Source organism: Protomyctophum bolini (assembly GCF_963924005.1).
Source record: "Protomyctophum bolini genome assembly, chromosome: 3".
NCBI classification, from domain to species: domain Eukaryota; kingdom Metazoa; phylum Chordata; class Actinopteri; order Myctophiformes; family Myctophidae; genus Protomyctophum; species Protomyctophum bolini.
Window position 1 is genome coordinate 52094837 of NC_137864.1, and position 12891 is coordinate 52107727.

General features: G+C 46.1%; 1 protein-coding gene across 1 annotated transcript in view; it reads left to right on the forward strand.

Moving 5' to 3' along the window:
* Positions 1-957: 957 nt before the first annotated feature.
* LOC308313399 (plasminogen-like) overlaps positions 958-12891 on the forward strand; it is a gene marked incomplete at its 5' end in the record, with an annotated part of 28002 nt that continues 16068 nt past the window's right edge. Inside the window, 2 exons of the mRNA XM_080760499.1 lie at positions 958-1105; positions 6338-6517. Of these exons, the coding sequence (XP_080616625.1) occupies positions 958-1105; positions 6338-6517 (328 nt within the window). The remainder of the gene's footprint in view (positions 1106-6337; positions 6518-12891) is intronic.

Below are 12891 nucleotides of genomic sequence, written 5' to 3' on the forward strand. Positions count from 1 at the left end.
CAGAATGCAACTTTGACATGGCGCTGTGTCTTTTCTCCTCCTCCCAGAATGCAACTGTAACGGCCACTCCAGCCAGTGTCACTTTGACATGGCGCTGTGTCTTTTCTCCTCCTCCCAGAATGCAACTTTGACATGGCGCTGTGTCTTTTCTCCTCCTCCCAGAATGCAACTGTAACGGCCACTCCAGCCAGTGTCACTTCGACATGGCGCTGTGTCTTTTCTCCTCCTCCCAGAATGCAACTTTGACATGGCGCTGTGTCTTTTCTCCTCCTCCCAGAATGCAACTGTAACGGCCACTCCAGCCAGTGTCACTTCGACATGGCGCTGTGTCTTTTCTCCTCCTCCCAGAATGCAACTGTAACGGCCACTCCAGCCAGTGTCACTTTGACATGGCGCTGTGTCTTTTCTCCTCCTCCCAGAATGCAACTGTAACGGCCACTCCAGCCAGTGTCACTTCGACATGGCGCTGTGTCTTTTCTCCTCCTCCCAGAATGCAACTGTAACGGCCACTCCAGCCAGTGTCACTTTGACATGGCGCTGTGTCTTTTCTCCTCCTCCCAGAATGCAACTGTAACGGCCACTCCAGCCAGTGTCACTTCGACATGGCGCTGTGTCTTTTCTCCTCCTCCCAGAATGCAACTGTAACGGCCACTCCAGCCAGTGTCACTTCGACATGGCGCTGTGTCTTTTCTCCTCCTCCCAGAATGCAACTGTAACGGCCACTCCAGCCAGTGTCACTTCGACATGGCGCTGTGTCTTTTCTCCTCCTCCCAGAATGCAACTGTAACGGCCACTCCAGCCAGTGTCACTTCGACATGGCGCTGTGTCTTTTCTCCTCCTCCCAGAATGCAACTGTAACGGCCACTCCAGCCAGTGTCACTTTGACATGGCGCTGTGTCTTTTCTCCTCCTCCCAGAATGCAACTGTAACGGCCACTCCAGCCAGTGTCACTTTGACATGGCGGTGTTCCTGGCCACGGGGAACTCCAGCGGAGGCGTGTGTGACGAGTGTCTCCACAACACCATGGGACGCAACTGTGAGATGTGCAAACCCTTCTACTACCAGGACCCCGTGCGGGACCCCCGGGACCCCAGCGTCTGCGTCCGTGAGTCACTGCTGCAAAGCGTCTAGGGCTAGGCTGTCTTTTCTGGGTTAAAGGACCACTTCACCACTTTTCAACATATCTTCATATAATAGGTTCTCACTAATAATCATGAAAAAATGGTGCACTTTTTTTCAACTCGGTCTGTGTCTCCATAGGAGGGCTGTGGGCAGTTCAGAAACCGTCTTCCAGTGACATCATCGATGGGGAATACAAGCTAATAGAAACTGCAGGCTTTCTAGTCCTGAAAAGTTGCAATGTGAAAATGGAAGCCATCGTTCTCACGATAATGAAAATCGAATGATGTCACTGGAAGATGGTTTCTAAACTGCCCACAGCCCTCCTATGAGACACAGACGGAGTAGGAAAAAAATCGTGCCATTTTTTCATGATTATTAGTGAGGACCTATTATATGAAGATAGGTTGAAAAGTGGTGAAGTGGTCCTTTAATAACTTAAGCTTTATTTTATACTTTGAAAAAGAGCTTGTAGATTGACATTTTGGGTACAAAATAAAATGTATATATTATTAACCCCTAGTTAGACCATGACGCCAATTCTAAAACAATTGCAGCGCGGCACTCGTGCGAGTTCCAATCATTATCACCGGTCAGGTGACATTGACAAAAAGTGTTAAGTACAAGACTCGATGCATTGCATTAGATACATACATTCATATTTATCCCAACATTTTACAGACATTGTAAACGTACACAAAGAGAACTCAGGCTGACAAAGCCATCATATAGCTATACCTGAGAGGTAGTCTGCTCTAAACCAGGGGGGCAGTCAGACAGATATTTTGTGAAGCCACTAAGGAAATTAAAGTTCATATAATGGCCTGTTGTGGCGCTGTCACTGGACCCAGAAAAACCCATAGCCCCATAGAAGTCCATGTATTTGGGCCCAACTTCACCTAGACTGTATTACCTTAATAAACATGGTCATGAATACTTTCTGCTTCCAGTCACTAGTTTAAAGTCTCATTTCTAATGTCATAATATTCTTTTTGGAAAATTATGGTCCCATTTATAAAAAAAATTACCATAATGTCGCGCATGTTCTGAGGGGCGTGGCTACCGTTACAGTCTATGAACGGGATCCCCCACCCACTCGAGTCAAAATAAAAACCAACGGAGAAGAAGAAGGGGGGAAGTCCCGCCTCGTTGTCTGGGCCAGCCAATGGGCTCAGCTGGGCACCAACCGGATCTAGAAAGATGGCGACTTCCATTGCAAAGACTGACAGGCTTCATTTTACGTTCATGTTAGACCCGCGGAACGCTTTGTCCATATTTTTTACAGTCTATGCTCTAAATGTAAGCTAAACAAACGGGGACAACAAAATACCTTTATGCTCAGTTAAAAAGTCAACCAGGATCAACCAGGATCTGACCCAAGGAGAAGAAGACAATGTCTATACATACAGTATGAACGTACAGTAGATACATACAGTATGAACGTACAGTAGATACATACAGTATGAACGTACAGTAGATACATACAGTATGAACGTACAGTAGATACATACAGTATGAACGTACAGTAGATACATACAGTATGAACGTACAGTAGATACATACAGTATGAACGTACAGTAGATACATACAGTATGAACGTACAGTAGATACAAATGGAGTTGATAACGAGTCCATGCGTGTGCATCTATATGGACACATGAACACATTGGTGGTGGCTCAGCGGTTAGAGTGGCAGCATGGATGGTAACCGTAAGGTTGCCGGTTCGAACCCTGTGGGCTCCCCCCCCAGAGTTAGTGTCAAAGTGTCCTTGAGCAAGACCCCTGATGTGCAGGTTGGTGCCTTGCATGGTTTCCGCCGCCATCGGTGTATGAATGTGTGTGTGAATGTAATGCACAATCTATGTGCATTACGATAAAGGCACTACATATATAAATGGACCATTTACCATTTAAACAGCATGTAATGAAATCAGAGGTATATATATATGGTAACAAGAACACTCGGCGGATTTACCCTTTTTGCCGACTTCTCAAGACAAGTCGGCAAACCGTGGAGAATATTCGGCAGAATCTGAAGAAGAGTCGTCGCGCGGCGAATCTTCTTAAGATTCTGCCGAATATTCTCCACGTTTCGGGGCACTTTCAGCAGCTGCAGCTGCAAGTTTCTGAATGTTAGCTACTGTGCTAACGACGATAACCAAAACAAACCCAAACCAGAAAAATAGCTGTCTACTTCCTGACTGAATTACATCTGAATAGCAACGCTAACAATGCAGATAAATTAGGCCTATGTAAATGTCTAGCCTACTACAACAGTACAGAATAGGCTAGGCCTATGTAAATGTCTAGCCTACTACAACAGTACAGAATAGGCTAACTAACGAGATGCAAATATGCAAAATTATATAGCCCGCAGCCTCGAATGCAATTGATCATCACTTGGTATACTAAGTCGAGTGATCTACCACACAGAGTTCATGTTGTTGTTGTAAAGTTCTGAACAATTGATTATTATAAATTATATTGACTAGTCCATACCCGGGGATATGCACACTCAAAGTATTTGCAGACTTTGGGTTATGTGCTGTGTATACTGTATGCATAATGTTTGAGAACCACTGCTCTGAAAGAACATTGGACAATGATGTTTGACAGTCAGCTATATTGTTGCTTATTGTAGAAGTGTTGACAGTTTAGCGTGCCTCTCACACGCGCGCGCACATTTAGTACATAAATCGTCTGGAAACGTCATAAGGATTGGAACCGAGAGGTGCGTTCGTCTGTGGACGTCCTAGCGACGTCCAAACGACACGGGCGAGATAAGAATATTCAGAATGATTCCTATTTGTTTTTTTGGCATTTCGCTTTTCGCTTGCCGTATGCTAATGCTCTGTGCAACTATTAGCTTGTCATTGACTCCCATGAATGACTCGTATCTCCTCATCCAGGGCGCTCTCCGTGGTGATAAATGGATCGATATGCTGGCGCTTCATTTCTGCTCCTCATCCGTCTGTCCCGCAAAATATGAACGCTTTTTGGAGCGTATATAAATATATTAAGATGATCGGAGATTGTGAGGTCACTTTGTGCGCGCGCGCACACCCACACACACACACACACACACACACACACACACACACACTGTGAAGGCCGTAGTACTGTAAATATGACATGAATATGAATGCAAAGTAGCGGTCCATGCTTTTGCATGCTTTTATTGATCTGCTGTCTGATCAGCGTGCATGATCATCATGCAGTAGCTAGATGCGCGCTCCAGCGCCGAGATTTCTTCCCGTTTCGGCGACTCTTCGTCACTTTCCGTCCGAGTTCTCAGACAGAACTCGGACCGGAAAGTGACGAAGAGTCGGCGAAAGGGGAAGAAATCTCGGCAAAGATGAAGAACAGTCGGCGACCCGAGTTCTCCAGTATTCATATATATATACACACAACAATAATCCTCTCCTGTCCCCAGCCTGTGACTGTGACCCTGTTCCCCCCAGCCTGTGACTGTGACCCTGTTCCCTCAGCCTGTGACTGTGACCCTGTTCCCCCCAGCCTGTGACTGTGACCCTGTTCTCCTCAGCCTGTGACTGTGACCCTGTTCTCCTCAGCCTGTGACTGTGACCCTGTTCTCCCCAGCCTGTGACTGTGACCCTGTTCTCCCCAGCCTGTGACTGTGACCCTGTTCCCCTCAGCCTGTGACTGTGACCCTGTTCCCCCCAGCCTGTGACTGTGACCCTGTTCTCCCCAGCCTGTGACCCTGTTCTCCTCAGCCTGTGACTGTGACCCTGTTCCCCTCAGCCTGTGACTGTGACCCTGTTCCCCCCAGCCTGTGACTGTGACCCTGTTCTCCCCAGCCTGTGACTGTGACCCTGTTCTCCTCAGCCTGTGACTGTGACCCTGTTCCCCTCAGCCTGTGACTGTGACCCTGTTCCCCCCAGCCTGTGACTGTGACCCTGTTCTCCCCAGCCTGTGACTGTGACCCTGTTCTCCTCAGCCTGTGACTGTGACCCTGTTCCCCCCAGCCTGTGACTGTGACCCTGTTCCCCCAGCCTGTGACTGTGACCCTGTTCTCCTCAGCCTGTGACTGTGACCCTGTTCCCCCCAGCCTGTGACTGTGACCCTGTTCTCCCCAGCCTGTGACTGTGACCCTGTTCCCCTCAGCCTGTGACTGTGACCCTGTTCCCCCAGCCTGTGACTGTGACCCTGTTCTCCTCAGCCTGTGACTGTGACCCTGTTCCCCTCAGCCTGTGACTGTGACCCTGTTCCCCCCAGCCTGTGACTGTGACCCTGTTCTCCCCAGCCTGTGACTGTGACCCTGTTCTCCTCAGCCTGTGACTGTGACCCTGTTCTCCTCAGCCTGTGACTGTGACCCTGTTCTCCTCAGCCTGTGACTGTGACCCTGTGACTGTGACCCTGTTCTCCTCAGCCTGTGACTGTGACCCTGTTCCCCTCAGCCTGTGACTGTGACCCTGTTCTCCTCAGCCTGTGACTGTGACCCTGTTCTCCTCAGCCTGTGACTGTGACCCTGTTCTCCTCAGCCTGTGACTGTGACCCTGTTCTCCTCAGCCTGTGACTGTGACCCTGTTCTCCTCAGCCTGTGACTGTGACCCTGTTCCCCTCAGCCTGTGACTGTGACCCTGTTCCCCTCAGCCTGTGACTGTGACCCTGTTCTCCCCAGCCTGTGACTGTGACCCTGTTCTCCTCAGCCTGTGACTGTGACCCTGTTCTCCCCAGCCTGTGACTGTGACCCTGTTCCCCTCAGCCTGTGACTGTGACCCTGTTCTCCTCAGCCTGTGACTGTGACCCTGTTCTCCTCAGCCTGTGACTGTGACCCTGTTCTCCTCAGCCTGTGACTGTGACCCTGTTCTCCTCAGCCTGTGACTGTGACCCTGTTCTCCTCAGCCTGTGACTGTGACCCTGTTCCCCTCAGCCTGTGACTGTGACCCTATTCCCCTCAGCCTGTGACTGTGACCCTGTTCTCCCCAGCCTGTGACTGTGACCCTGTTCTCCTCAGCCTGTGACTGTGACCCTGTTCCCCTCAGCCTGTGACTGTGACCCTGTTCTCCCCAGCCTGTGACTGTGACCCTGTTCTCCTCAGCCTGTGACTGTGACCCTGTTCCCCTCAGCCTGTGACTGTGACCCTGTTCTCCTCAGCCTGTGACTGTGACCCTGTGACTGTGACCCTGTTCTCCTCAGCCTGTGACTGTGACCCTGTTCTCCCCAGCCTGTGACTGTGACCCTGTTCTCCCCTCAGCCTGTGACTGTGACCCTGTGGGCTCTCTGGAGGGGGGCGTCTGCGACAGCCTCACAGACCCAGACATGGGGATGATCGCCGGCCAGTGTCGCTGCAAGTCCCACGTGAAGGGAACGCGCTGTGACTACTGCAAGGAGGGCTACTACGGACTGAGCCAGAACGACCCCCTGGGATGCCAACGTAAGCACGCCTGGTTGTGTGTGTGTGTGTGTGTGTGTGTGTGTGTGTGTGTGTGTGTGTGTGTGTGTGTGTGTGTGTGGGGTGTGTGTGTGTGTGTGTGTGGGGGGTGTGTGTGTGTGTGTGTGTGTGTGTGTGTGTGTGTGTGTTGTGGGGGGGGGGGGGGGGGGGGGGGGTGTGCACGTGTGCGTGTTGTGGCCCGCAGGTTAACATTGGAATATTGATATATTATTGATTTACAAACATGACCCATGAAGTTAACAGAAGTATAGGCCTAAACTACATTAATCTGAAATTAAATAAAAATGTTAGTTTTCAGGATTCCAATTCAAAAATAGCAGATCTACAAGCTGAAAATGTGTTGCACTGTGCCGCATTTTCAGCTTGTCAGCCTAAATCCCCTCACCTGTGCAATTTCCAGCCTCTGCCTCAGCCAATTGATTGCCATGGGAACCCCACACTTGCCAATTAATTTCCTCATAGACTTTTCAGAAAGTATTTATTTAAAGACGTTTACGCCGCGGACAAAGACAACTGGAGTCGTGACACATCATGACAACAAACACAATGTTTTGGGCCAAACAAAGAATTAGAAAAAAAATAAAAAAACGGCAGGTTACAACACATTTTTTGTTTGTTTATATTCTTTGTAATTATTTGTTTGCCCTAGCAACCACCTGTTAGGCCCTATCAACCACCTATTAGGCCCTAGCAACCACCTGTTAGGCCCTAGCAACACTGTTTAACCCTAAAAAAATCACACCCGTGTGAAGTGAGCGTCACTCTTGTCATCACGCACGCACGCACGCACACGCACACATTCATTAATTTCAATGGGGAAATGCCATTTAGCTACAGTGGAACCTAACAGCTGCTTTAAGACCCTAGCAACCATCTGTTGTACCCTATCAACCACCTTTTAGGCCCTAGCAACCACCTGTTGTACCCTAGCAACCACCTATTAGACACAATGTTCGAGACACAATATTTAATACTCCAGCGCGTGCTCCATGTGAGCCCGACCCCAGAAAGCACGCTGGCTGGGCCAGGCTACCCGCCCCTCTAGACCAGAAAGCACGTTGGCTGGGCCAGGCTTACCCGCCCCTCTAGACCAGAAAGCACGCTGGCTGGGCCAGGCTTACCCGCCCCTCTAGACCAGAAAGCACGCTGGCTGGGCCAGGCTTACCCGCCCCTCTAGACCAGAAAGCACGCTGGCTGGGCCTGCAGGCTATGCTGTCACCAGCACGTCTGACTGCCTCCCTAGGAAGCAGGTGAACAACACATGATAGTGATAAAGAGGACTGTTAAAGAGACATACATCTCTGCCGATGTGCTGCTGGAAACATGTAAAACTCTTTTGTTTTCCATTCTAATGTACTGTATTGTTTTGTATTACAGCTGCTAGATCATTCCTGAATTTCCAGTCTAGAATAGAATAGAATAAATAGAATATAAAAAAAGGGGGGAAAAACATGGCTATAGATTATATTAAGAGTCATTTTAAATAAATCCTACAAACATCCAGTTAAAAACGTTCACTGTGAAATAATATATATATTCAAAGATTTGCACCACATTTTCAAGATTCTTCAAAAATAGTAGATCTACAAGCTCATAGCGTGGCTGCTATGAGCTTGATCTGCTATTTTTCATGCTTAAAACACAAAAAAACTATTTTGAAGGAATCCCAGCAACGGTTGTGTTAACAGCGTCTGATAAATGCCTAAATAGTAAATTGTCGAATGCCTCTTTTCTTTTGGGGTAGCGCTGTAGGCCTGACTGTTGTTTTCCTTTTTTACAGTAACAACTACAACACCTACCACTACGCTGTCTACTACACACTGTAAACTACCACTACACTACTAAAATCTAATCTACAATAGAGCGCCGCAGTCCCCGCCCCCTTTCAGAAAAGCGAGTGGCCCAGGAAGTGAAAGCCCCATGCATTCTGCCATCGGCACTTTTAATATAATTTATTTAAAGACGGTTACGCCGCGGACAAAGCCAATTCGGATCGTGACGAATCATGACAATGAACACAATATTTTGGGCCGATCAAATAATTTATAAGACGAAAAATAAAACAAATAGTGTTGTCTCCTGCCTTTCTTTTCTTCTTTCTAATGATTTGATCGTCCCAAAATATTGTGTTCATTGTCATGATTCGTCACGATCCGAATTGGCTTTGTCCGCGGCGTAACCGTCTTTAAATAAATTATATTAAAAGTGCCGATGGCAGAATGCATGGGGCTTTCACTTCCTGGGCCACTCGCTTTTCTGAAAGGGGCGGGGACTGCGGCGCTCTGAGGACGTGTATCCAATCAAATCTCAACAATATTAGCCCAATGTTGCTGTTATTCTATAAAACTTTTGGACCGTGTGTGTGTGTGTGTGTGTGTGCGCGCGTGTGCGTGCACGCATGCACGCGGAGAGAGACGCAGAGAGAGAGAGAGAGAGAGATAGAGAGAGAGAGAGAGAGAGAGAGAGCATCCTACACGTGAGATGTCAAAATGAATTGGAATAAAAACTCCTGTAGGACTCGACTCCTAGTCGGCGACCAACCGTTTAGTGTGAAAGCCACAACGACATAATAATGACGGTCGATTTAAAACAAAGAAAAGGACGGTCGATTTAAAACAAAGAAAAGACTCCTCCTGTAGTCGGTGGTGTCAACATGGTGATTTTATTTACCACGGAGCGTGTCGCGCACGCGCGCACGTGCACGCGCGTGCACGAGCACATCGCATCGCGCCGTGCACACAGAACACAGTGGTGTTTTTGGCAGCAAATTTCTATTTTAGTTTAGTCATATAGTCTTTGGACTGAAACTTCATTTAGTTTTAGTCACATTTTAGTCACCTGGAATGTCTTAGTGCTAGTCTAGTTTTAGTCGACTAAATGTCATAACGCAGTGAAAGTAGTATAACTCACTCCCCTGTCATTCGCTCCCCTATCCCAACTCATATTCCTGTTCTTGCCCCCTTGCGTTCAGACGATCATATTGCACCTACTTCAAATACAGTTTCATTTATTCATACAGCTTTTATCCCACAACTTATTTCTGTGCTAATAACTCCTAGACTTAATTCACATTGTTTAAAGCGTGCTATATCGACCTCAAATCTAGCTACAGTCCCCCTGAAAGCAAATCTCATTAAGGTAAATGAGTCCACTTTAAATGGCTGTCTTTGGAATCTACGGTCTATTACTTGTAAAGCCTTTATAGTGAACACCCTCATTGTTGCCCACAAAATAGATTTTATGTTTCTGGTTGAAACCTGGCAGGACACTGATGTCCATCTCATTGAGGCATGCCCCCCTGGCTATTCTTTCTGGAATTGCTGTAGGTCATCTGGAAAAGGTGGTGGGGGGCTGGCTGTTATTTATAAATCTGGTCATAAATGCACTCCTACTACTGTCGGCAACTTCACCTCCTTTGAGCTTTTTACTTTCACGACCTCCCATCCCACTGTCCTTTTTTGTCTGTTGTACCGCCCTCCAAACTCAAAGGGTGACTTTCTGTCAGAATTTGGTCAACTACTGTCCATCATCACTACCAATCATAATAGAGCAGTATTTCTAGGCGGTCTAAATATTCACGTGGACTCTCAGGACAACAAATTTGCCTCTGACTTCCTAGAACTCATTCACACCTTTGACTGTATTCAGCTTGTGCACGGCCCTACTCATGATCATGGCCATACCCTAGACTTAGTCATTTCCTATGGACTTCAACCAGAAAATCTCCAGACCATTGCCATGCACGTCTCCGACCATGCTGCAATTCATTTCAATATTCCCTCAGCGCCCACGGCCTCCACCCCTAGAGCCCCCCGTTACTTTAGACCCATTACTCCACAGACCATGGTGAACTTCTGCGACACCTATCATGCTTCTCGGCAGCTTGATCCGCTTAACTCATCATGTTCTGTTGATGAGCTGACTAACAAATTCATGCAACATTGCACTGCTTCTCTAGATGTTGTAGCCCCACTTAAGCTCTCAAAACCCTCACTCCTGTCAGCAAAACCTCTTCCTTGGGTAAATGACAGAGTCAGGTCCATAAGAAAGGCATGTCGAAAAGCTGAACGAAAATGGAAAGCCTCTAAAGTTCTTTCAAACCACATTGCCATGAAATCACTCTTAAAAGAGCTGAATAACACAGTAAAAGAAGAACGATCCAAATATTTTCCCCATCTAATCGCTTCTAATCCCCATAACCCTAAACTTCTATTTAGCACCATCAACTCTCTCATACGTCGTCCCTCAGACTCCAGTGAAATCATCTCCACTGAAAGATGTGATGCCTTCCAAACTTTCTTCATAGACAAGGTATCGAGTATTAGAGCCCAAATTATTCCCTCTCCGTGCACTTTACCACACAGGGAGGTAGGTCAAAAATTTAACTCCTTTCTTCCTGTTAATCAGCATGACCTGTTGAAAATAATTAACAGCATGAAATCCTCCTCTACCCCCGCAGATCCCCTACCCACCAAGTTTTTTAAAGAGGTTTCCCTCTTTTTATCCACAGACATTTTAGACATTTTTAATAAGTCACTTTCCTCCGGTATTGTCCCAACACATTTTAAGTCAGCCCTAGTACAACCTTTGTTGAAAAAATCAAACCTTGAGATTTCCAATCTTAACAATTTTAGACCAATCTCTAAGCTACCTTTCCTTTCAAAAGCACTAGAGAAAGTGGTTTACTCACAACTTTTAACCTTTATGAATAATAACTCACTTTTTGAAATGTTTCAGTCCGGTTTTAAAGCTAATCACAGTACAGAAACTGCACTTCTGAAAGTTCTGAATGACATTAGAATGAACTCGGATGTGGGCTGTTGCACGGTATTGATGCTGCTGGACCTTTCGGCTGCATTTGACACTATTGACCACAATATTTTAATAGACAGGTTAGAAAACTGGGTAGGTGTAACTGGGACTGCACTCGATTGGTTTAGGTCCTACCTGAGTGACAGAACCTTCTCAGTCTCACTTGGGAATGCGTCATCTGGCCCCGCTGGCATCACGTGCGGGGTCCCCCAAGGGTCGATCCTTGGTCCACTTTTATTTTGTATTTATCTACTTCCTTTAGGCATAGTTATTCGGAATTTTAATGTATCTTTCCATTTTTATGCTGACGATACTCAAATTTATTTTTGCATAGATCCCTCGGACCCAGCCACAGTTTCTCCAGTTTCCCCTTTGATTGACTGCCTTACTGCCATAAAATCTTGGATGTCAAATATCTTTCTCATGTTAAATAACCAGAAAACCGAAATAGTTGTATTTGGACCAAAATCCCACAGAGAAAATCAAATCCAGCTTTTAAATTCACATGGCTTACAGTGCTCCCCTGAGGCTAGAAATCTGGGAGTTTTATTTGATTCTGATTTAAACTTCTCAAAGCACTTCACCAACATCACGAAAACAGCCATCTACCAAATCAGGAATATTGCAAAAATCAGATCATTTCTTTCATTCAGCGATGCACAAACCCTTATTCATGCCTTTGTCACAAACCATCTGGACTACTGCAATTCTCTTTTTTCTGGACTCCCAAAGAAATCCATCAATCGCCTTCAACTAGTTCAAAACACAGCAGCCAGAGTTCTCACAAAGACCAGGAGATATGACCATATTACTCCTGTTCTCGCCTCACTGCATTGGCTACCAGTCATGTACAGAATTGATTTTAAAATTAACTTGTTTGTTTTTAAATCACTAAATGGACTAGCACCTACTTACATCTCCGACCTCTTGTCCCCGCACATACCTTCCCGTAACCTCAGATCAGCAGACCAAGTCTTACTGCTGTGGAACCAACTACCCCTGGAACTCAGACAGACCACTTCAGTGTCCACTTTTAAAAAACTCTTAAAAACCCACTATTATTTAAAGGCTTTTAATGAGTTTGAATGAACAGTCCCAGTCTCTGCTTTTTATCTCGTATTTTTTGTACTGTGTATTTGACTAATTTTCATTGTTGATTTTAATTTGCCTTTGTGTATTGTATGTGAAGCACTTTGTAAACTTGTTTTTGAAAAGTGCTATACAAATAAAGTTATTATTATTATTTATTATTATTATAAGATTTTAGTCGACTAAATCTACAGTTGATTTAGTCGACTAAAATGTATTTCGGCGGGTCTTGATGCCGTCTTAATGAGTGTTTTTACACTTGCTGAAAATAGCTGATCTACAAGCTCGCAACGCAACCAAGTGTAAAATGACTCGTACTGGATCTCTTGTCCACTAGTCCCTTCCTAACATTTTAGTCTAGTTTTTATTTGTCTACGAAATTGTCAGTATATTTAGTCTTAGTTTTAGTCGCCGTAGCTTTAGTTTTCATTTAGTTTCCATTTGTTTTTGACAGT